The sequence below is a fragment of the Podarcis filfolensis genome (genome assembly GCF_964270895.1).
Source record: "Podarcis filfolensis genome assembly, chromosome: 1".
In the NCBI taxonomy this organism is placed as follows: domain Eukaryota; kingdom Metazoa; phylum Chordata; class Lepidosauria; order Squamata; family Lacertidae; genus Podarcis; species Podarcis filfolensis.
In genome coordinates, this window is record NC_139604.1 from 26,990,100 (window position 1) to 27,015,329 (window position 25,230).

The 25,230-nt window shown below is 42.5% G+C and overlaps 3 protein-coding genes across 6 annotated transcripts in view; 1 reads left to right on the forward strand and 2 right to left on the reverse strand.

The window, feature by feature from the left end:
* The window catches only part of LOC310742765 (retinol dehydrogenase 5-like), a 36,927-nt gene extending 16,505 nt beyond the window's left edge, over window positions 1-20,422 (reverse strand). Inside the window, exon 1 of the mRNA XM_083572265.1 lies at window positions 20,327-20,422. The gene's annotated coding sequence lies outside the window, so the exon portion shown is untranslated. The remainder of the gene's footprint in view (window positions 1-20,326) is intronic.
* LOC310742656 (dehydrogenase/reductase SDR family member 9-like) lies at window positions 826-14,419 on the reverse strand. 3 transcript variants are annotated; one of them, XM_083572084.1, is made up of 6 exons: window positions 14,399-14,419; window positions 8,577-8,803; window positions 5,885-6,236; window positions 3,526-3,784; window positions 2,499-2,662; window positions 826-1,313 (listed from the first exon to the last, which is right to left on the reverse strand). In XM_083572084.1, the coding sequence occupies exons 2-6, from the start codon at window positions 8,583-8,585 to the stop codon at window positions 1,087-1,089; spliced, it is 1,011 nt and encodes a 336-aa protein (XP_083428210.1). In that variant the 5' UTR covers window positions 8,586-8,803; window positions 14,399-14,419; the 3' UTR covers window positions 826-1,086. The 3 variants fall into 3 exon arrangements, with proteins under 3 accessions (XP_083428210.1, XP_083428209.1, XP_083428208.1); XM_083572083.1 differs by lacking the exon at window positions 14,399-14,419 and adding an exon at window positions 11,989-12,154; XM_083572082.1 differs by lacking the exons at window positions 8,577-8,803; window positions 14,399-14,419 and having other exon boundaries at window positions 5,885-6,287.
* The window catches only part of ABCB11 (ATP binding cassette subfamily B member 11), a 49,239-nt gene continuing 42,146 nt past the window's right edge, over window positions 18,138-25,230 (forward strand). Inside the window, exons 1-3 of one of the 2 annotated variants that reach the window (XM_083626355.1) lie at window positions 18,138-18,270; window positions 20,337-20,431; window positions 21,484-21,505. In XM_083626355.1, the coding sequence (XP_083482481.1) occupies window positions 20,356-20,431; window positions 21,484-21,505 (98 nt within the window). In that variant the 5' untranslated portion in view covers window positions 18,138-18,270; window positions 20,337-20,355. The remainder of the gene's footprint in view (window positions 18,271-20,336; window positions 20,432-21,483; window positions 21,506-25,230) is intronic. The other variant, XM_083626356.1, reaches the window with a different exon arrangement.

Here is a 25,230-nt window from a genome sequence, read left to right on the forward strand (position 1 = left end):
CTTCCTTTTGGTGGGCAATGCATTCTGATTTATCTGGCTATGGCAGATGACTGTGGTGCCACAGTTCAAACTGCAAGTAGCTGTTTCACACCAGCATTCTGTCACACAACACACTTTCAGCCAGCACACATAACATGGGTTTCTGACCGGTTGCATTGTGTCAGTTGACACCATCCAGCCATAACCAAATATGTCATGAGCACCCTTCTGGCAGTAGCAACCTATCTTTTCCCCCAAACCATGGTGTAGCAGTGGGAGAAGTAAGGGGGCCTCACTTACCAGCTTTGCAAGAGTCAGGATCACTCATTGCTCATTAGGGCCGGCCCAGGACATTTGACCACTGATTTGGGAGTCTCAGCTTGCCTCATTCATTGCCACTCATTCAGGAAGGAGTTGGCACACTTCTGCTCTACTAGCCTCCCCATAGACCACCCTAGCCAAGCAGCCTAGGATACGCGAGGGAACATATTCTTCAGAAAGGAAAAATGTTCTATACATGCTCAGGGGCCCTTGGAAGCCATCCCCCCAAAGGATCTATTGCCTTTGGGAAGAAAAGAGAGCCAAAATATGCTCAGAGGCATTTAGCACCAGAAAATGTTTGTTAAGGAAAAATGGGACAAGTCATAAGTTCCTGGGAAGTCAATAGTACAAGTCAATAGTATTTTCTGTGCGAGGAGAAAGAGATACGTCCCAGGTGTTGGGTAGAGCTCTTAGGAGGAACCGGGCTCTGTTAACAGGTTGTAGTATTTGTAACGGGCATAATTGTCTGTGTACTTTGACAACATTCTGACAAACTATTAATTTCAAACTATTACTCGAACAATATTTGACTGGTCGATTCACTAAGATTTATTTGAGTTGGCAAATGCTAAGCCTGAGTCATCTAGATCTGCCTTCACTACCACTGGGCAAAGCAGTCCTTATGACAACTGCTCTTTAAAAAAAGGGGTAAACAAGAAAAGAGAAGCAATTACTGCCAACATCTCTGGATGCTTGATCACCTGTGAACACAGATGTATTCATCTTCATTGTTCGGTACGCACAGCTTGAAAAAGCACGAGCTGGAGGGTTTTTTCGGATGCAATTTTACACAGCATTTGGGTCAAGCAGCTGAACTTTGTTCTTCATGAGTACAAAGTCCTGCACAAACGATGGCATTTTTGAAAGTGGTAGCCAAAGAATCTTAGCATCCATGCCTGCACTGTACCGGGCCTTTGGATATTTGCTCATTAAGGCATGTTCCATGCAATTCACAACCAATGAGATGTCTGTATTCTGACACAGCTTCACTAGTTTCTCCTTCTTTACTGCATCTGCAAAGAGAATGAAACCAGGAGAGGGAGGTAAAATAAATGCAGCAATAAGCTTCAAGAGTCTTAATTCTGTGCAATCCTTATTTATTTGAAGTACTGTTGACGTGGAGCTAGTTTTGCACTGTGCAAAGAGCATTGGCATATTGTTACTTGCAGTTAAATAATAAGGCTTCCTATCGCCTTTTGTTCCCTTCCCTTCTCTCTCCATTATCCAACTGTGCTGCAGGCAGGACATGGAAGTCTTTGCAAGGTCTACTGGCATTGTGGGTAATCCTTGGGACGATTCCAAGGCCTACCACTCTTCAGTCATGATGTATACTGTGGAGCATGAAGCTGAGGAAAGGAAGCAATAAAGCTTCCCTCCTTTCTACCACATGTTGCCGCTACTGCATTCACCTCTGGTAAATGAAGGGAAGGATTGTTGTTGTTGTTGTTTAGTCATTTAGTCGTGTCCGACTCTTCGTGACCCCATGGACCAGAGCACGCCAGGCACTCCTGTCTTCCACTGCCTCTCACAGCCTGGCCAGACTCATGTTCGTAGCCTCGAGAACACTGTCCAACCATCTCGTCCTCTGTTGCCCCCTTCTCCTTGTGCCCTCAATTCTTCCCAACATCAGGGTCTTCTCCAGGGAGTCTTCTCTTCTCATGAGGTGGCCAAAGTATTGGAGCCTCAGCTTCACGATCTGTCCTTCCAGTGAGCACTCAGGGCTAATTTCCTTAAGAATGGATGCGTTTGATCTTCTTGCAGTCCATGGGACTCTCAAGAGTCTCCTCCAGCACCATAATTCAAAAGCATCAATTCTTCGGCGATCAGCCTTCTTTATGGTCCAGCTCTCACTTCCATACATCACTACTGGGAAAACCATGGCTTTAACTATACGGACCTTTGTTGGCAGGGAGATGAGAGAAGGTTGAAGGAACTATTCTCTGCCCTAGATATTGAACCGAGCCACAGAAAATCTCTTTTTTAAATTATTATTCTAATTTTTTTCAGCGAGACATATTCAATATATTGACTCAGTCACAGTGTTCTCCTATTTTTTGAGGTGCCTTTTTGAGTAACCTGGAAGTTAATTTCTCAACCAGGCTTGGTTGAACTTTGATGGCATCTCTACTTCTGACTACTTCAGAATTATGTTTAGGCCCTTTCGCCATTAATACAAAACAAAGCAACTCATGGCTTACCTTCCTTTAAGTATTTTTCACCATACTGCTTTTGTATAGTTTGAGGAAGACTGTCCCAAACAGCCATTTTTTGTCTCATGACCATGTCTCTGTCAGAAAGCCCTGTTTTAAACAGCCCTGGCTCAATGCAAGAAACATTCACTCCAAATGGTTTCATGTCCTGTCTGCAAATAAAGTAAAAAGCTGTCATTAATTTTGGTCAATAATTTGGGCTGATTTTTAGAGAAAGTGCTATGTAGATTCTGTCAGCAGCACATTATAGTTTCTGCACACGAACACAAAGATCTTATAGATGAAACTTCTCCGTTTCTATATAAAATGAGTCAAGGTCATGGGATGCCTTTGGAGTCCTTGTGGTAAACCTCATGAATACAAGAGATCCATCATGCATGTCCTCATATGAACTCCTGCCTATCTCCTTGACATTTAAACCAGATTGTTTCTCTTCATTCATTTTATATTAATGGCTCCACCAGATCCCAGGGATCTGGGCCATTCTCTGCAATAACTTGGTAATTGGTTCTTGCTTCACAATTAATGCACCCAATGCAACTCAAGAAGACATTGGGTTCAGATGTTCAGCCCAGACCTTCAAATCCTTTTCATGATGTGCACTTATGTTTCAAGTAAGATATCATTTGTGAACAGACACCAGACAGAACGTGGACAGGTGGAGCCCATGATTTAAATCCAAATAAGTCTTATATACTAGTATCTTGTGTACTATCTTGCAATGTAGGAAAAGTGGAGAAAGCGGAGTAAAAAAACCTGATGACCAAGAACTGCATTAGTTTCCTGCATTAGGAGCACTGTCTCATGGGTGTACTATTTCGCTGGATGACCCCTGATTCAGGTAGAACGAGAGAGAGATTTGGATGGATGTCAGTGGTGGTGAGGGCAGTGGCATGGTGGAAACAGAATTTTACTAAGCCCAGTTTTATCCCCTGCATGCAGGCACTGAACCCATGCTCAGTTTGGGTTGAATTATGCATGCATTATGAAGGCCATCCATTAGCTATCATTTTACCTTAAACTGTCGGTGAATGCTTCTGCCCCGTATTTGGATGGACAATAACCACCTGAGCATATTGGTAGAACACCTCCAACACTGGTTACGTTTATTATCCTTCCCTTTGCCTTCTTCACCAATGGCAGCATGTGTATAGTAACATTGATGAGGCCTATTAGATTAACATCAATTGGTGCTTTATAGTGCTCGATGGTCAGCCAGTCAGTTGGTGCTGATACTCCCATAATTCCTGCATTATTGATCAGGCCCCACAGACCTATGGGGGGAGGGGAAGAGAGAGATTTAAAAAAACAAAGAAAAAGATAATTTATTATGTATGAGAATGAAACTTTTTGGGAGAAATTGATTTCTGTGATTTAACATCCCCATTATCATTATTATTCAAAAGGCAGATAACAAGATCATCATCATAATGGTATAAAAATATCATTACATCTATGTAAAAACAGAAAGGTCGTTAACAGTAACCCAGCTATGTTAATTGGTAGCAATTCACAATCATGCCATTTCTTTATTCTGAACACTTTAGCCTGAGTGAGCGAGGGCTAATTCAAACACGCATGCACACCACTTGACATTTCATCATGCAGAAACTCACTGATGAATGTGTGCATTGCCACTGCTGAAAAGTATTGTAATATTATGAGGGCAATGTGAAAGCTCTGAATAGGACAATTATCTCCACACATACATGTAATTGCTCACTCACTAAAGCAATACTTCGGTCTGCATCCTGTCATATGAGGGAGCTTGCCATATAAAATAGTAAAGTGCCTCCCCTACGCAGGACGTAGTTAACATCAAATCCAAATCACGAACAGCGGCGTGACCTTAAAAAGAGCAACTTTAAAGTGTTTCAAAATCAGGCAGGTATTCTTCTCGTTTTTTTGTTGGTTGGTTTATGAGAAACTAGCCTGCTCCCCAGTACCATAACAAGAACCTACTGGATCAGGCCAGCATCCTGTTCTCACAGTGGCATCCCAGGTGCCCACAGGAAACCCACAGTCAGGGCCTGAGCGCAAAACAATACTTTCTGCCCCTGTGGTTTCCTGCAATTGGTATTCAGAAGCAGACTGCAGTGCTTTCGACAGTGGAGGGAGAATATAGTTATTGTTCTTAGTAGCCATTGATAGCCTGGTCCTCCATAGATCTGTCTAATCCTGTTTTAAAGCCATCCAAGATGGTGGCCGTCACTGTCTCTTATAGGAGTGATTATTCTAGAGTGCTAGCGTTAAGAGACTTGAAGAAAAAAAGACTTACTTATCCCCTTTCTCCATGCCATTTCATACATTCCTATCATTTTGGTATTCTACTGTCCCCCAACCCTGGAAGAATTCCTGTGGAAAACCCTTATTAAAAATAAGACCACTGTTTTTATTTCTACCCTGCCATAGCCAATACTGCTCCTAATAAGAGTCAAGGTTTGTGTGGCAGTGGCTAAACTAAATTACAACATTGAGTTACAACACTAAGCTTACAACAGTAAAAAGCCGTAATTTTAAAATGCCTGCAATTTCCCTGTAAACTTCACCGCTTTCTCTACTGCTCACATGCTATTACCTCCCATACCCCCATACCTACTCAGAAGTAAGCCCCATTTTGTTCAACAAGCCTCTTAATAAGTTTTAGAATTTTACAGCCTCACCCACACTCTGCCACATCATTGCACAACCTACTTCAAATTTCCTTTCTATGCTTTTAAAACATGAAGGCTGTGGAAACAGGAAGGGGGGGGAGAGCTCACTCTGCACAATACAGCAGATGAAAGACTTACCAACAATTATATATACAAATAATTTCATGTCTGGACCTAAGAGACACAGGAGGTATCCACACTTCCTCTTGCCCCACCGCTTTCCCCCAGGAAAAGCTGCTCTTTAGTGCTCAATCGGAGCAAATGGCAATTTGGGCATTCCTCCAGATTGATGTTTGCTTCGATTTAGCACTAAACAGGGGATTTTCCCTGGGAAAAAGCAGGAAAACCACTTGGACCCATGCTTTCGAGGCATGGGGCAAGCAGAAGTGTGGATGAGCCCTCACCCAGTGGACAGAAGCCACAATGCATGGTGATCACTTTATACCCCAAACCGTAAGTTTAATTAAAAACTTGCTTTAAGAAGGAAAGGAAAAACCTAAGAAATACCAAAACAATTCATTGGCTTTTTGTGTAGGTTAGCAGATATGTACCTGGAGGCTATATCTTTAAGGTTGCACAGAAGCAGAAATTCTGTGCACTAAGCCTTCCTCCTTCACAGCAGCCCTTAATTCTATGCCTCTCTTAAATGTGCAGGAGCCCTCTGGGGGTCTGCACTGCATTTAGTAGATTTTGGGAGGAGTGCAGGTGCCTGTCACCTACCTTTATCCCCAACTTCTTTCTTAACATATTCTGTAACTGATTTGATGTTCTCTGTGTTTGTCACGTCCAGTAGCACAGCGTGGAGGTGCCTGGAAGTCTCTGCTTTCAGCTCTGCGGCTCCCTGTTGAGTCTGGCAGGCAGCAATCACTTGAAACCCTTTCTTATCGAAGGTTTTGGCTGCCCGCTTTCCAAATCCAGAGTCACAGCCGGTGATGAACACATATTTCCCTACAAGGTACATATCTTTTAACTTCTGCCCTGCTCTCCATTTCCACCAGACGAAGCAGATGACAAACCACATCAACACGTAGTAAAAAAGTCCGATTTCGAGACCGCTATCTTCCATTTCCTCCTTGAAAGAGACAGAAAGACACGTTACAACAGGCATTTCCCTGCCATTAGCATCATTTCCTGACCGTGAAAATCTAAAGGAAATAAAAAGCGGGGGCAACACGGAGAGCCACTCACACTTTCCGTCACCAGCCTTTAACTTCTGTTAAAATAAGGAAAGCTTCCCTGGGGGGCAGTAAATAAAATGGTCACTTTGCATTCATCAGAGTGTGGAAGTTTTAAGTCGTTAGAAAGCATCACAGACTTGTGGCCTCTCAGTCAGGCTGTATATGGGGAGTAAAGTCCCTTGAAGTCAACAGAATCTGAAATATAGCTCACAATGGGGTTGGGCTGAAAATATAGCACTTCACATAATCTTGCCAAGCCTAACAACCACTCTGTAAGGTAGGTCAATACAGTGGTACCTCGGGTTACATACGCTTCAGGTTACAGACTCCGCTAACCCAGAAATAGTACCTCGGGTTAAGAACTTTGCTTCAGGATGAGAAGAGAAATCGCGCAGCGGCGGCACGGCAGCAGCGGGAAGCCCCATTAGCTAAAGTGGTGCTTCATTGTTAAGAAAAGTTTCAGGTTAAGAACGGACCTCCGGAACGAATTAAGTACTTAACCCGAGGTACCACTGTATTATTAAAGCAACAGGTTTTGAGACTGAGAAATAGTGGCCAGTGAATTAATGGAGGATGTAAGGTAAGATTTGGAGCAACTTGCCCTTATGTATTGTATGATATCTGTTCTATTGACTACATTAGTATTAGTATTATTAGTATTAGTATTAGTGTTATCATTAACATTCTGCCTTTTTCCCTGACAGGGACTCAAGGCAGCTTACAGTAAAAATAGGAACAGTTTAAAACATAGGGAAAAAAACAATTAAACATTAATAGAATTAAAACTATACACACACACACATATACACATATATATAAGCTCTATTGTTAGCTGCTCTGAACCCGGCTTTGGCTGGGGAGGGCGGGATATAAATATATTATTATTATTATTATTATTATTATTATTATTATTATTATTATTATTAAAAACATACAGATAGTTACAATGAAATTTTCATTCAAAGCAGTCAGTCCCCAAAAGCCTGTAGGAATAAGGAAGTCTTCACCTGCCAGCAGAAGGGCAGCAAGGAGGGAGCCAGCCTAGTATTTCTGGGGAGGGAGCATTTATACCCTACATTTCTTCCTTTGAACTCAAGGTATCTTATTATATGGGGCTTCCTGAACATCCCCACTCAGGCACTGGCAGGTTCTAGGGGTGTATAACTCTGCCAATTTCAGTTTCTTTCAGTTTCACACTTTTCCCAGTCTTAAATTCAGTTTGCCACAACGACAGTTAGCTCAGTTGGTTAGAGCATGGCTCTAACACCACCTGTGTCGCTGGTTTGATCCCCATATGGGCCACCTGCATATTCCTGCATTGCAGGGGGCTGGACTAGAGGACCCTTGGGGTCCCCTCCAACTCTACAATTACATATGTTTCTAACATTTCTGCATCAGTCTGTGATATATATTTATTTATTTAGGCGGGAAATGCCGTTATGTTTTTATTCTGTAAATCTCTGTTTTTTGTAAAACCCTAATAAATATCTTATAAAAAAAAAGAAATGCCGTTATGAAAAGTTCACCAGCTTTTTAACATGCATTTCTCAAAATATGCATGTTTTAATGCAGTTTTGCCTAATCTATGCACCTGTTCAAGTCGCCCTCCCTAGTCTAAATGCATTTTTATGCACACTTTCCAGACCCAGCTGTGCTTAGCTCATTCAGCATGCTGACTCCACCATATGCCGTCAGCCTGGAACGAGCATGCCTATAACATTTCCACAGCACAGAATTAATTACAACTATTACTTCACCCATCCTCACAACAAGGACATCAGTATCATCACATCAGAGAGAGGCAGTGGCGTAGCGTGGGTTGTCAGAACCCGGGGCAAGGCAAGTAATTTGCACCCCTAACCTGTGGATTTGCGCCCCCTAACCTGTGGATTTGCGCCCCCTAACCCTAACCCCCAGATGTTGCGCCTGGTGCGGCCGGCCCCCCCTGCACCCCCCACGCTACGCCACTGGAGAGAGGTAACTGAGGTTGGGAAAGAATCATTTGACCAAGGCCATCAAGAGATTTCACAGATGAGCTCAGACTTGTGTACACCCATTTCTTGCCCTGATTCTGCAGTGCTGCTGAAGGCATTGCTAGCTTGACTTCTTCAGTGCCATGGCTTCAGATCATTTTTACGCATAGACTTACAGCCCCATAAAGCAATCACCTGTTTCGGAGGCTGGCTGAAAACTAAAGAGTTGCAAAACAAAACAGAGTCCATCTATACATTTACCTCTGTCATGCTGGCTGTGGCTCCTTAGGGAAAGGGTGTTTCTCCTCCTATATGATCTGACTGGATCAATATGCTGTTTCCTTATCTTCTCAGATTAGTTCCCTCTATGTGGCAGGACTCATTTTAAAAGCAGGACATTGCACACATGATGTTGCGGAACGGAATAGGTAGATGTGGCTGTCTGTCCTCACTTCCTCCGGAATTTCGCTCGCAAAGATGCAGTCAACCTATTGGTGAAATAATTACAGAACAATACAGCTGCTATTTAGTAAGCTCGCACAGATCTGAAATAAGTTTGCAACACTCACTACGGACTAGTATGTTATGAGCCTCGGGTTACAGATGCTTCAGGTTACAGACTCCGCTTACCCAGAAATAGTACCTTGGGTTAAGAACTTTGCTTCAGGATGAGAACAGAAATCGCACGGTAGCGGCGCGGCAGCAGCAGGAGGTGCTTCAGGCTAAGAACAGTTTCAGATTAAGAACGGACCTCTAGAACAAATTAAGTTCTTAACCCGAGGTATCACTGTAGTTGGGTGTTTTTTTTAATTGTATAGCTTACAGCCTTCTGACATTTTAGACTGCGATTCTGGAAGAAAACCCACTGAACACAATGGAAGCTATTTCTGAGTAGGCATGTATAGGGTTGTACTGTTAATGCTGTAAAACAAGGGCAGGAAATCTATGACCCTTCAGCTCCAGCCAGCATGAACAATGGTTGGCTATGACAGGAGTTGGGAATCCAACGACATCTGAAAGTCATTGCAGACTATCCTGAATCCAAATTTGGCAAGGGGTGTTATAGTGCTATTTAAAATAAATAAACAAGAATTTTAAAAGACAGACAAACAAACAAACAAACAAACAAACAAACAAACATATAAATTTGTTCTACCCTGCAAGGAAAATAATCCACCAATTGGGTCATTCCCTGCAAATATTGAACATTCCATACAATTCCAACCCCCCAGAACAGTTTGCATGCAGATACACAGTCAAGAAAGTTGTTGATAACAGAGCAACAGTTAAAGCACACCTCCAGTTACATCCCAAACGCCTGGTGAAATAAGAATGTTTTCACTTGCCTTCGAAAGGAGACCCAGGAGGAACACAGGAAGACCTCGCTTGAAGGGTGTGCCTGCTACGACTTCAGAGCCGCAATTGAATAGGCTCTGTTCTTAGAGGCTTATATCCTCCCCAAGTAGCATGACATTCCTCAACTTCCGTTTGTTTCAAAATCCCCCTTTTTTTAATCTAAAATTTATTTTAGATCATCCAGGCAGCTTTTCTCAGACAAGTAAGGTTTCTCAGCTTCATTACTTCCTCTTTTTTTAAATGGAAGAAGGATAAATGCTTCTCAGTCTCCTCTCACTTCTTCAGGGAAGGGGAAACCCTTTGAAACTCTCTGTTCTCTTTTCAAACACACATAAGAGGAGCCTGGCTGCTGGATAAAACCAGAGGCCCACCTAGTCCAGCATTCTGTTCTCACAGCAGCCAACCAGATACCAAGACCTGAGCGCAAAAGCCCTTTCCAGCTCACAATCCCAGAGAGCTGGTGTTCAGAGCTGTACTGCCTCTGAGACTGGACCAGTAGCCATTCATATCCTTATTCTCCACAAATCTGTCCAATCTCTTTTTACATTCACCCTGATTTGCTTATGGGCTGTATATACACCTTCTCACCAATCAATCATTCATACATTCCACACTGTTCAAGGCATTTCTTCATCACTTTCCTAACTGCAAAAAGTGGGTTTTTCGCACAAGGGCAACAAAGCGTTTTAATCCACTTTAATCGCACAAACCTATTTTTTTTACTGTACGCAAAGTACCCGTATTTTTCGCTCTATAAGACACACCAGAACACAAGATGCACCTAGTTTTTGGAGGAGGAAAACAAGAAAAAAAATTCTGAATCTCAGAAGCCAGAACAGCAAGAGGGATCGCTGTACAGTGAAAGCAGCAATCCCTCTTGCTGTTCTGGCTTCTGGGATAGCTGCGCGGCCTGCATTCGCTCCATAAGACACACACACATACATTTCCCCTTACTTTTTAGGAGGGAAAAAGTGAGTCTTATAGAGTAAAAAATATGGTACTTGACAGTCTGCAAGAGCCAGCGGAGACCAATTAGGGCTAATGGAGAACTACCTCATCAGCCCCTCAACACATGCCTTGAAGAACGCTTGAAGGAGCTGGATATGTTTCACCTGGAAAAGAGGAGACTGAGAGGAGATATGATAGCTACCTCCAAATATCTTAAGGGCTGTGACATGGAAGAGGGAGTATGCTTGTTTTCTCCTGCTCTGCAGGGCAGGACTCGAACCAATGGATAAAGTTACAAGAAAGGAGATTCTGACTCAACATCAGGAAGAACTTTCTGACAGTAAGAGCTGTTTGACAGTGGAACGGACAAGAGGTGCTGGACTCTCCTTCCTTGGGGGTTTTTAAGCAGAGGTGGGATGGCCATCTGTCACAGATGCTTTAGCTGAGATTCCTGCACTGCAGGGGGTTGGACTAGATGACCCTTGGGTCCCTTCCTATCTCTATGATCTTACAAGTAATTGGGCTAGCTCTTCTTTTCATTGGCTCTGGCTTCACCTACCAGCATTTCCTTTTAAGAATTCATGTAAATTTAGGAGCTTCCCTTTTCATCTCCAAGTTTATCCTGGAATGCCCATTCAACACCCACACCTGCCAGGAATAATGCCTCAGATCATACTCCCATATCTTAACAGTGCATGTTGAATCTGGTAATCAAGGCACTGACCTGCATTTGCACAGGAAACTTTTTTGGAGAACAGATAAATGAGCAGAGCTTATTTGGATGCTTCAGTTTTGCTTTAATTTACAATGAATCAGGTCTGAGATAAGTGGTTCGGTTAGTCTACTGCCACATTCCAATGCCTCCTTTCTGAGAATTTTCTTTTACAAATTCTGGATTACATGAAACTAATACTTTTTCAAAAAATAAAATAAAATATGAAAGCCTCTCATATTGTATTTTAAGAGCCCTCTACGTGCCATACAATTTTGGATTGGAAAGAGTGTCTCAATTGCTCTTTTCCTGGTCTCACACATGCTTTTCTGTAGTTATGGGTTTTCTTTGACCACTCTGTAGCTTGCTGACTGAATAAAAAAGAAATTACAACTTAGCACACAGAAAGGGTGAAATAGTCTCAGAAATCCAAATGTTGTTTAAAATCAGGGTTAAGTTGTACACTCGTTTCTTTCCCTCTAACGGTATCCTGACCTAGAAAGATGTGGACTTCAGTTTTCAACCCTCTCTGAGATTATGCCATGCTCATTTTTTTTGTTTGCTGTCCTGATCTGAGGAAGAAAGTTGTCATTGAGCTATGTACACTTAGAGGTGAGCTACACTGATCATGAAGGAGATGACAACAAGAATAGTCACCCTTGTGATTGTAAGGAGCTGACTGTTGGATCCACCCAGCGGTTGCTGACACAACTCCCATGTTCCTTCCCTGGCAGGGCAGAGCGAGTGTAGCAGATCTAGTGCCCTTGAGGTTCCCTGGTCTCCAGCATCCAAAAGCCTGGGGCTCACATGGCAGGGCCTGGTGATGTCACAAGGCAAGCTCTAGTGATGTCACAAATCCTATGAATCCATGGAGTGAAGATCACATGCCCTTGCGAAGCAGATCACTCAAGGAAATGAGCCAACATTCCTAGAAACAAACACACCTCTCTCTCATACTCATCCTTGGGGGTGTGTGTGTGTGTGTGCGCACACACACACACAGAGCAATGCAACCCACATCTACTTTCTTCCTAGCTTTATCTTTCATTCTAAATTGCTTCCTTCTTCCTTTCCTTTATATTCTTTTTTCGCTCTAATTCCCCTCTTCCTTGGTTCCTCTCCAAATTCTTCCATTTATGGGTGTCCACAGGCACCTTTCCAGTGGGGAGTAAAATGCTTGAAAGGGGGGAGAGCAGGGTAGCTTCACACACAAAAGAAAGACAAACCGCAATTGTACGTTTTGTCCCATATCTCAGGGTCTACAAAGGCTAGAAACATACTCTGGTTTAACAAAGAATTCTGGGAATTATGGTTTACTAGTGGGAAAGGACTGCTCATCCCCTTCATGGATGCTCATGGTCCAACCCCTGTTCCCTCCCTCCCTCCCTTTCTCTGTGCTACAATAATTTTTGTATACATCATTTGGCAGGAGAACTGCATCACAAAATGTGGATCAGAGCACATTTCAAAAGACAGCTGTGTTTCGGTTTGCATATTGTTTTTGAAAATGTGAAGTAGGTAGGTTCGCATTCAAATCTGAACTGAACCGAGCCCCTGTGGTGATGCGTCTGAGGGAACGGGGGCAATTGGCAAGCCCCCAGCTGGTTCCAGCCCACCGCCTGGTTGCCGGTCGAACTCCAGCCCTTGGTTCTGCATCAATCAGCGACTTAGAGCTTCAGAAACCTTTTAGAAGCTGAGCATGCAAGCCAGCAGAGATAATAAACTCTTCGCGATGGAAAGGTGAACAGAGGCATATGTAAAGCATATTTACAAGCAGTTTATTCAGCATAGATCAGGACAAAGAAAACATGTCTCCTCTCCTTCGTGTTCAAGAGCAAGAAGCGTAAAGCAAAAGCTATACACAAATGGAAGTTCCCAGCAAGCTAGAATGGAACATCAATATCCTAACATCCTCCCCCTTTCCGTGTAACCTGTATTATTCAGACAATGTCCTAACAGTCCCTTCCTAATCCTTGCTCCCTCCCAGGAGCCTGGAGAAAATGAACCCAACAATTTAACAGAGCCCTACCATGTTCATCCCTTGGGAATCTTTTTCTCCTGACCTCTTGACAAAGGCTTTTGGTTGAATCAGGAGTTGTTGGGTATCTCCCCCCAGTTCTCTTTTAAGAGGTAGAAATTCAGGGGGTGATGCAATGATTATTTAGAAATTTAGCAAATGGGGCTTTGCCTATCAGATAGGCATTAAAAACCTCCAGTAGACGAACCTGGTGTTTAAAAGCCGCACCGCAAGGCCAGAGAGCTGGCTGAAAGAGCAGATGAAACCAGAAAAGGGGGGTGGCAAATGTTTCCCATTGCATGAGTGAGGGAGTGTGAGGGCATGTGTGTATGTCATGGGACAGGTGGCAACTCAAAGTCCCTATGGAATCAGGGTTGCCAGGCAATAATTTGGAAGAATCTCCTTTCTTTTTTTCTTTTCCAATAGCATTTGTAAATATTAAAGAAAATAATAAGTAACAATAATAATAAGTAAATAATAGAGTAGACCCATTGAAACAATCGATGGAAGTCAGTCATACCCATTGATTTCATTCATAGTTTCATAGAGCATGATTTAATCGTTCACAACCCAGCGAGAAGGATGGGTGGATAGTCAGACAGACCAACATGCCCATACAGTATGCTTCATCTTCTACCCTGTTAAGTGAGGCTATCCATATCAGTAAGGAGAAGTTAGAATAATTAATAACAATAATAATAATTACGTACTGTGTTGCCCTAAGTTCCCAAAGTACTTGCTATGCATTATCCCTGTCATTGCAATAACCCTTTGTGGTACAGCAACATTATGGGCCCTGCGTTACAGGGGATTGGGTGTCTAGGAGGCTATGGCTGACTTAAAAGCCCACAACAGCTTACGTTTGTTGGGGTTTTTTTAGGTGCTACAATACTCTTTGTTGCTTTGGCTTGTCTAGGGCTCTCAGGTGAGTCCATGACAGTATGGAAATTTGAACCAGAGAATTACCATCTCATAACTCACACTTTTATAGCCACTACATTACACCAATTAGTAAAATGCTTGCATCCCAAATATGGAATTGGTACCTACCTACTCAGTCGAAGAAAATATGTTGGCAGGTTGGCTGTTGAAGGTGCGCCTTACAAGTACAGCTAGTCCAAAAACTTGTTGTGTTCTCTCTCTCTCTCTCCTTCTTCCCTGGCAATCTTCTAAAGATGATACCTGCACAGAACCACCTTTTGACTTTTTAAATTAAGGCATCACAATGAGTGCCTTCTGACTCAAGTCATAAACAAATTGCAGGTCTCATGAGTCACATTGTTGATTACATAAGTCATTTATGTTGTACAGGTGCATTCAGTTTGGCAGTGAGTCACACTTGTGTTTCCTCAGCTACGAAACACACAGTCCAGAGTCAAAGGTCACAGTATTGGTGTAAATGAGTAATACTTCCTTCAAGTGAATTAAATAATTTAGCCAATTATTTAAAATTACTGTATTTTAATGGTGGTGTTATATTTTTGTGAGCCACCATGGGAGTTCCATTGCAAACTGGAGGGCGGGAGAAACCAAACCAAACAAACAAACAATCTAAAATAACTTTTATAACTTTGCAGTTTACCACTGGTAACCTGGATTTCCACCTCCCATCAGTCTCAGTCAGCATGGCCAATGGACATCATAGGAATCATGTCCAGCAACATCTTGGGGAACACAGTAAGCCCTGCTCTGGTTGGTTATCATCTCTGGCAAGACAAAAACCTCCTTCTGGCTGGCACCATTGGCATCCTAATCAATGCTTGTTTACATCTCTCAAGGTTAAGTATCCCCCTTTCCAACTTCATTGTAGGACACCTCTGCCATTCTAGGCAAAACATGGCATTCTAGGCCAAAGCGATTTTGCTTCCTGCAGCGCTTTCCGAAGAAGCTGACTGAACTGGAAGTGGATTCTTACATCAGCGCTGCCATTTTCTACCACAGAAGGCTAGCTTAGGGTTACTGAGCAGGCAGCATAGCACTCACAGTTCTCTTCTTCAACATAGCAAATGGCGAGGGAGCTCACAAGGATATAGGGTGCTGCCTTATACTGAGTCAGACCAGTATAAGCTCCATATTGTTTTCACTGACTGGCAGCAGTTCTTCAAGGTTCTAGATGAGACATTCCCTAGAGATGCCAAGGTTTGAATCTGGGACTTTCAAAGTAGATGCTCTACCATTGAGCTACAGCCCTTCCCACCAAGACACCACTGCTGTATCAGAGTATAACCTTTGCCAACTCCACGATATCATTAGTACAGATGTACCTCGGAAGTCAAATGGAACCCGTTCTGGTAGCCCATTCAACTTCCAAAATGTTTGGAAACCAAAGCACAACTTCTGATTGGTTGCAGGAAGTTCCTGCAGCCAATCAGAAGCCGCGGAAGGCCCATCAGACGTCTGGGTTCCAAAGAACGTTCACAAACTGGAACACTCACTTCCGGGTTTGTGGCGTTCGGGAACCAAAACGTCCAAGGACCAAGGTGTTTGGGATCCAAGGAACAACTGTATTAATATTTTAAAGTTTGTAGTGGTACAAAATAAAGTGAAAAAGGTGGGCGGAAGAAAGAGAAGGAATTCAAAACAATATATGGTAATGTAGCTATGATTCTTCTCTGCACACACAAATATTTGTTGATGAAGACTGTCATTTCTGAAGTGAGCAGGCTTGATGTCAGCCCATCACTACACGAGGTCATTTCCTAAGAATTAATTGGTTGTTGGAAGGCTGTGCTTCCTGCGTGTGTCATGTTTCCTTTTTCAAATGTCATAAAACTGTGGGAAGCAGTGCAGCCGCGACTTTTGCTCTAGATCTCTAGATCTAGATCTGCCTTGCAACATTTCTGAGTTGTGTAACATGATGGGATATGGTACAGTGGTACCTCAGGTTAAGTACTTAATTCGTTCTGGAGGTCCGTTCTTAACCTGAAACTGTTCTTAACCTGAAGCACCACTTTAGCTAATGGGGACTCCTACTGCTGCTGCGCCGCCGGAGCATGATTTCTGTTCTCATCTTGAAGCAAAGTTCTTAACCCGAGGTACTATTTCTGGGTTAGCGGAGTCTGCAACCTGAAGCGTATGTAACCTGAAGCATATGTAACCCGAGGTACCACTGTAGTTACAAAGTAAGTGCAGCTGCCGTTAGAGCCACTAGTTTGTGGTGGTGATAATTGGGTGATATAAGATGCCTGGTTTGTAATAGAAATGCCCACCCTGGGTAGGTGTGGCTCCCTCCTCAGTTTGGTGACAGGAACTAGCTGGAACCTTAGTTTTACTTAGTTTTGTTTGTTGGCTTGCTTGCTTTTCTAAAAAATGAGGCACTGATATTCATCTGTTGATGAAAGCACCATGGGCGCCAGCAGAAAATGGCTGCCATGGGTAGCCAAAAGGGGAAGAAAGGTGATAGTACTCTGTACCAATGAGTACCACCACACACACAGCATTGCCTTTATTGTGAAGCAAGTCCAAGCTCATTTGTAAAAAGGACCCCTGACAGTTAAGTCCAGTCGCGAACGACTTTGGGGTTGTGCGCTCATCTCGCTTTACAGGCCAAGGGAGCCGGGATTTGTCCGCAGACAGTTTTTCCAGGTCATGTGGCCAGCATGACTAAGCTGCTTCTGGAGAAACCAGAGCAGTGCATGGAAACGCCATTTACCTTCCCACCAGATTGGTACCTATTTATCTACTTGCACTTTTTGGAGTGCTTTCGAACTGCTCGGTTGGCAGGAGCTGGGTCCGAGCAACAGGCGCTCACCCTGTTGCAAATAAATACCACTGTTGGAGTTACCCTGAGTCCTGTTGCTCCCTGGCAATAGGGCAGACCCACTGCAAGTTTGCCTCACAAAGTGAGTACCCTCCCAAAACACCCATGGGATACCATAGACTATGTATGTCCCCAAAGAGGGGCAACTTTAGGACCCATTAGAATAAATTCTAAGACTTGCTCATCTAGTGTATAACTGAAGTGTGAAAGGTGGATCCCAACATGATCAGCTACACACCTGACTCTTTAATTCTGAAAGCCAGTAATTAAAATTGCAGAGAAGCTGTGAATTTAATAGAAAAGATTAGAAAGATGACAGGTGAATTAAGATGCTTAAAATGCGGTTGCATCAGCTGTTATCGGGGTCCAGTTGCATTACACACCAATGTTCAGCGACCAAATGAAGGGTCACCTGTGTATTGGCAACACACTGATGATACACATATAGCTCAGAGCTTTTGTTGTTGGCTCCTAATTGGTAAGGTCTCCATGAGCTCCAGAAGGGGGTTTCTACTATTCACACCAAAGAAGAACTCTTACTGCTTCTGTCAAACGTTGTTGTGGGTGGTGAACCCATATATGACTTCTCTTGAAAGCTTTCAAAAATGCTTCCAGCCTAGGTTGAATCAAAGGGGAACTTTGTGAAGCTTTCTGGCTAGTTAGCTGCTTAGCCTCCAGCTGAGAAAGATAAAGAATGAATGTTGTGCAAATTTTGGGAAAGGAACAAAGATTTTTAGCTTCAGATTTAGAGATGGACTTTCAAAGTGATTTTTGTACCCATTCCACATACATAAGACTTCATTGTTGACCTTTAATCAAGAATTATTATAATGTTGCCTTTCTGAGACTGCATAAGACATTTGTTTTTGTTTTCTGTGTAGTTTTTCAAAGATTTCTATTTTCTCATTTTGCTGTTCAGCTGTATGATAATTTTACTCAAGTTAAAATTCTACACTGAATGTCAATGAACTCTGAGGACCACTCGGTTACTGACCTTTGTGTAAATAGTCTCTGACTACTTAGAGGCTTAACTCTTGATAAATGGGTTACTACATTGAAAGCTGATGGGTGTTGAAAATGGATGTACAAACTGTTGACTAATTTCACTCCATAGGATCCTTGGAGCTTGTTTCTCTGTTTCTTCCTCTTTTTACTTCAACTGGTGAGGAAAAATATGTGTATTTTTACAATGTTAGCTTTGGATAAAACAATAAGAACATGCACCTCAGCAACTTAAATAAATTACAAAATATACTGTGACTAGATTGTAATGGTCTCAACAGTAATTGAGGAAATAAAGGAACATTCTGTGAAAAGTGTTAAGCTAAGCTTCTTTTTTCTGAAACACTTGTTTTACTAGGTTATAGAATAAGTAATAATTTGAAATAACTATTTCAAATACTCCTGGGCACAAGATGAATTTGCTATATTAACTGAGTATTTTATGGCCAAACAGATATAGGAGATCCATGACTGCATCACTTGATATTTTAAGTTTTATTTAAAAGCAGAGGTGTGTGTTGGGAAGGAGGAATCTAAATTGGATTGGAACAGCGGAACTGGAATATGCTGATATCTCTTCCTTCTTTTCTGATATAATACGCTGCAGCTACTCTTTTTCCTACTGGGAACAAATATTTATACTTGTAAGCATGAGTGTTCTTTAAAAGCCTACTTAAAGTTATTGTCTTAAACTGTTATTTTATTACAATGGTGATGATGATGCTGTTATTTGCTAACAGAACTCAAAATTCCTATAGAAGAACAAAGACCATTTGTTAATGGGGGGTGGTTGGGGAGGGGGACAAGTCAGGTCTCTGTTTTATGCTGATTATGAATTCTGGGGTGGCTGCTGTACCCTCAGTTGAATTTTCCCTTCTGTGCAACACTTAAGTATGTTTTCGCCTATCACTTCAGTACTGAAGTAGGCCAAGTGACTTCTGCTGCGATTCTTCCTTCTACTTACCCACTTACTTCTCCCATGTAAGAGTGCATAGAACTTAAACCTTAAAGGCACAGGAAATGTCTTAGGTCAGGGTAGCTACGGGCAGATCTACAAGCTGGTGAAACTGCTGTTACATACAGTGGTGCCTCAGGTTACATACGCTTCAGGTTACATATGCTTCAGGTTACAGACTATGCTAACTCATAAATAGTGCTTCAGGTTAAGAACTTTGCTTCAGGATGAGAACAGAAATGGTGCGTTGGCGGCGCGGCGGCAGCGGGAGGCCCCATTAGCTAAAGTGGTGCTTCAGATTAAGAACAGTTTCAGGTTAAGTACGGACCTCCGGAACGAATTAAATACTTAGACATCAGGCCTTTGGTTTTTAATTATCTATGGCCTTTTTTGTATGAGTGGGATGTTTTAATCTAGCTTTTTAAATAAAAAAATAGAATGGTCTTTTAGGTTCTTTTAATGATAACTTTAATGTGTGTGTGTGTTTAAAATTTTTAAAATACTATAAGTTGCTTTGCGTTGCCATGGCAAAAAAAACCCCTAATAAATTGAATAAAGAACTATGATAATGGCAGTTATTTGGGCAGGACTGGTCCAAGGCAATTTTGCTACCTGAGGCAGAGCAGCAAAATACTCCCCCTTGCCCTTCATTGAGTTATCTCTTCACAATTACACAAATGCCGCTACCAGGTGGTAAAAAAATAAATAAAAATGCAGCAATAATTAATTAAATAGGTAGCAATTTGCTGCTTTTCATGACACCCCAAATCTGTTGCCTGAGGCAGCTGCCTCCCTCTGTCACATGATAGGGTCGGCCTTATATTCAGACTATTCTGCATGAGGGGTGGAATATTCTGAGGCTTAGGTAAGGGTGCAAATGAAGGCCTTCACTTTATTTTTCAGCAACAGCTACCCCAGGGCCCCATCAAAATATTTAGACCACTGCCACCATTTAGTTATGTGGTGGTGGTGGGGGATAGAGCTGTCTAGCAATGTAAATTGCTGCGGTTTTCTTTTCTTTTTTAAAAAGACTAATTGTAACTCATACTGGAAGTTGTCAAGCTGAAGCTCAGAGTTATTTTAAGTAAGTAGGTAAGTAAGTAAGTAAGTAAGTAAAGTGGAGCTGAACCATGGACCTACTGACTTATAAGAATTTCATTTCATTTTACTCAGTGAAATCATACAAGTACAAAAGAGAGCTTTAGAAAATTGTCATTTGGTTTGCAAAGTTGGGATACATTATTATTATCATTATCATCACCATTATTTAGCAGCATAAAGAGGAAGATCATGCCTGAGCCAGTTACTTTGCGCAGTATTAAGAAAATTGGAGAAGACAACTATGGCTTTGAGCCGGAAGAATCACGTATGATGTTTTCCATTTTATATACTGTACCTCTTGACTTTAGACACATGTCAGTAAATCTCTTCAAGACCCATTTGCTCATATCATCCCAAGCTCGTGGGTTTTTTTTTGGGGGGGGGGGGCAAGTACCGTATTTGCTTGCCCACTCACTACTGCTAACTCCTCCTCTTCCTCTGGGTGGAAAAGTTAACAAATTATCTGGCAAGATGTGGAAGGAGGATATGCAGCTCAAGAAGATCGTCCTCTTCCCAAGTTCCAGTGTGCAATAGACCAGTTTGCAGGGGTTGTGGTTGGTCCCAAGACTGATATTCTCTTTTTGAGCATCTCAGAAACTTGGTTGCGGAGTGCTACCTTTCTTAGCTAGAGAAGGAGGAAGAGGTAGCAGCAGAGGTGATGAGCAGGCAAGATTAGGTCTCAGAATTTTGAAATGGAGCAACCAGCTGCCCCATCTTGATGTGGTATTTTCTGCATTAGATTGATTCCCCCCCCCCCCGCCCCCAGCAATATCATGCTTATTATTTTATGTTGTTTCAGAGTTGCTTTTTAACTTATTCCTAAGTGGAATAGGAGCCTGGATAAATACACATAAAGAATAAAACACAGCGGCCATTTTAATATAGTGGGAATTTTCCCAGTGTTTTGTAATAATAGAAGCATCTTAAAAAACAAAAACAGAGCCTTGTTCTGACCTTGACATACAAGCACTCCTGTGCCTGAACGTAGTCAGTCTTTGGTTAGCAATGGCAAAATGATACAATTCTGTGGGATCTTCTGCATGCAAAACATTGGCTCCACCACTAAGTTATGTCTCTTTCCATTTCCTGAACCTGTTTTGGGAACTGGTTTGTAGAATCAGATCTCCAACATGAATCATTCCAACTTGGTCCATTTTGGATCTTACTGGGATTTTTGTACGAACTCTCTGAGTTCTCTTTAATCAAACATTGCCTGTACATAATTAAAACGGCCGTGTGTGTGTGTGTGTGTGTCTAGGAGTATGGATTAATTTTCAAAGAATGCTAACTATAGGATGTATTTGTTTTCCCCACCAGATAACGGCATCTGCAAACCAGAGTAAGTAATGCATATATTTACAAAGTATTTGGTTGCACAAGTGGGACATGCAACAAAATGTTGCAGTGTAGAGAGTCCTTCTGTTCTGGATTTTAGCCAGCCATGCTTCATTCCATTTCCCCTCTCCTGGTTTTACACCCTCCCCTTCCTTCAACTGTCAACGAGCATTCTGTGACTACTGAGCATGCTCAGACCTCATTTGTCTGTTTTGTTGGTTTTGCCCCCTTCATTGAACTCCCCTCCCCCCCAAATATTTTTTGCACCTCTTTGGTACTTCGTGGGGGGGGGCATCTCTTGAGCCTGCTGGTACTTCCCCCGTTGCGAGTGGATGGTGCAGTTTTGGCTATATAAAGATCCACACTATTCATTTATTTGATGCCTAGAAAGCAGTTTTCATAATTCATTAGTGTGTTTGCGACATAGGAAATGCAGCCACTTCAATTTTCTAAGCTCTAATATTATGCAACTTGTATGAGTTAAGCAAAAATTCAGAACACAATATGCAATAACAGAATACCAGAAGAAAATGCTACTATTTCAATCAATTCCTCTTACAATGCAGGTTGGAGCTATTCACAGGTTTCATGGCATGATGTGACGATTAACAATTCCATGTGCAAATATTTTCCACTCTGGCTGCTTTCCTTAGATATGACATTGACTGACAGCCAATCAATCACTTTTGTGTGGGTTCATGGCTGTGGTCTATGCCACAACAGAATATTCTAGAACAGAATACAGTATTCTTGCTGGAAAACCCTCTTACAAAAAAATAAAACAAAAAACCCCAGAATTAAATATGAAGAGATTTGTACTAGGCTATAATTTGGTGAAAGCAAAACTAATATGTCTTAAAATAGAAACTTGCCTTCTGTATCACTATACAGTTGATGGAGAGAATATAGCCTTAAGCAAATTTCTGAGAAGTTGGGCTCCAGATATGCGGAAATAGAGAGAGAAAACACCAAGCCCTTAAATATGTTTTCACAGCTCAGAACCGCACTCAAACTGGTTGTCACAAAGTTTGGTGCCAGGTACACACATGAATGGGATTTAAGTTTCAAATTAAGCCTTCTGGTGAGGCGAAACTCAGAGTAGCCTGGAGATGCATTCTGGATTCTGGGAGGAGTGGGATCAGACTGTTTTTACCAGAAGTATAATGTAACCTAACCATTTTAGCAATATGATCAATGCCCTTCAAAACTGAAAATTCATGTTAGTACACATGAACTTTGTATACGAAAGGTTAATTTACGCTGAATTGGATGGTACTTCTCCCTGATATGGCCCTTGCAGATAGGGATGAAGAAGCAATCGCATGCCTTCTCTGCCCACCAGTCTGGTCACTTACACTAAACTATGGTTTGTGCAGATGAGGGCAAACATGAGCATTCCAATGAGAGACCAGTAAAGATAGGACAGCTATCATTCAGGAAAGTGTTGGCCCCATTAACTGATTTGTATAATGAGGGACACTAATAGACTTCTGAGGAACTCCACAAGGTGGTGGTGGGTTTTTTTGCCTGTGCCTCTGTAATGCAGTGGTTTTCAACAAATGGGCCGTGGCAGCCTGGGGTACCTTGAATGATGGTCAGGGGTGCCGCGGGCAACACTGGCCTCTGTCCCTCTTTCCTTCCCTCCCTCCTCTGATGCCCTCTTGCATCTCTGTCTCCCAAAGGCTTGTACGATTGTTTGTTGCAGCAGCCCTGGCTACAAGCACTGCAGGCAAATGGTGCCGCTGCGGCTGACCAGGGGATGCTGGTTGCCAGGAGCTGAGGCGGTCTTCGAGTAAACAAGCAAGCAAGCGTGCAAGGGATCGCAGCCAACCAGTCCACCAGCCTTTGCTGTTGGGAATGGACAGACAAGTCCCAGGTCCCTGTGGGGCAGTGTGAGGAGGCATCTCTCTTTGGGGTGGGGGGGCAGCTCAGAGACTAGGGGCTGCAGCCGTGACTGCCCAGAGGATTCCCAAGCAGAGGGGAGAGGAAAAGAGGCTGAGGGAACACTCCACAAGGGAGGGTGTTCAAAAAAGGGTGAGAAGCTACCAGCTCTGTGGGCCAGGGGTGACATAACTGGGCTCCTGAGACCCACAGGGGTGCTGTAGAAAGAATGTAGTTGGTCAAGGGAACTGTGGACTCAAAAAGGTTGAAAACCTCTGCTGTAATGATTTTGGATAGAAAGGCAGCAGGAAGGAAAGGTGTTAACCATGAAGCACCCTTCTTCGCCCCCCCCCCCACTCAACACTGCCTTTCCCCAAAGCTGCTTTTTCCTAGGAAAAGCACAGATACCTGTAGGCATTGTTGTTGTTTAGTCGTTTAGTCATGTCCGACTCTTTGTGACCCCATGGACCAGAGCACGCCAGGCACTCCTGTCTTCCACTGCCTCCCGCAGTTTAGTCAAACTCATGCTGGTAGCTTCGAGAACAGTATCCAGCCATCTCGTCCTCTGTCGCCCTCTTTTCCTTCTGCCCTCCATCTTTCCCAACATCAGTCAGGGTCTTTTCCAGGGAGTCTTCTCTTCTCATGAGGTGGCCAAAGTATTGGAGCCTCAGCTTCACGATCTGTCCTTCCAGTGAGCATTCAGGGCTGATTTCCTTAAGAATGGATAGGTTTGATCTTCTTGCAGTCCATGGGACTCTCAAGAGTCTCCTCCAGCACCATAATTCAAAAGCATCAATTCTTCGGTGATCAGCCTTCTTTATGGCCCAACTCTCCAGAATAATCCCTGTAGGCATTATTCATGTGTAATTCTTGATGGCAGCTAAGACTGTGAGGACTTGCCTGAGGCCACTTGGGAAGTACAAGAGGAACCTAGGCCTCTAAAGAGTAAATCAAACTCTCTCTCCCTTCTAAACTATACTGATTTTTCAGTATTGTTCCAGGCTGGGGAACAGGATAGTTAATGCTCTTTAGTGGACCAATTATGGGATTAGCAGGGTCTGGGAAGGGTGCCATCCCCTGTTATATTCTTCTCTCATTGTTATAGTGCTATGTGAAATTTTCCCTGTGGGAGTGCAGCCAGATGAAGCAATGAGGTGGAATATTAAGATATATAGGATAAGACACAGCTTATGATCCTATAACCAGAACTGCCTCAAACACTCTCACATCATGTACCTTTGAAGATCCTCTGAACCTCAGCATTAAGCCAGACAGTCCCAACCTTAAAATTAATGGTGCATTAAAGAATTCTTATTACTTTCATTTAAGAGTTCCGCTAGCACTGCCTTCCTTGTAGGAATGGAAGAGAAATTTGATTTTGCTTGCATTTTAATGAGATACATTCCAATTCACTCTTCCCCAACAAATGCATGAACTGAAATGCAGCTATACTTGAAATTTGACCTTTCTTGAATTTTTCTATTCAGTGTACAAAAATGCATGAATTAGGGGGAAATGTCAAAAAATGAATTAATATTAGAGAAAATAGCATGCAAAAATGCATTATATATAGGGAAAATGCTTGGGAAAATATGTATTTAAGTCAAAACTGCATACAAAAATGTGTTCATTAGCAGAAATTTGCACTAAAATGCAGGTGCATTTTCATGAGAATTATTTTTTACAGTCATAAATTGGTGTAGAAATGTGAAGAGAACAGCAATGGGGATGGGCTGTTCTGGGGACTAATGGTATCAGAAGGGCACAAAAATCAGACCTGTTGAAGGAATAGAGCTTTTTAGAACCTTTGTTGTAATCTACTTTTTAAGGGGGCAGGTTTCAAGTCTG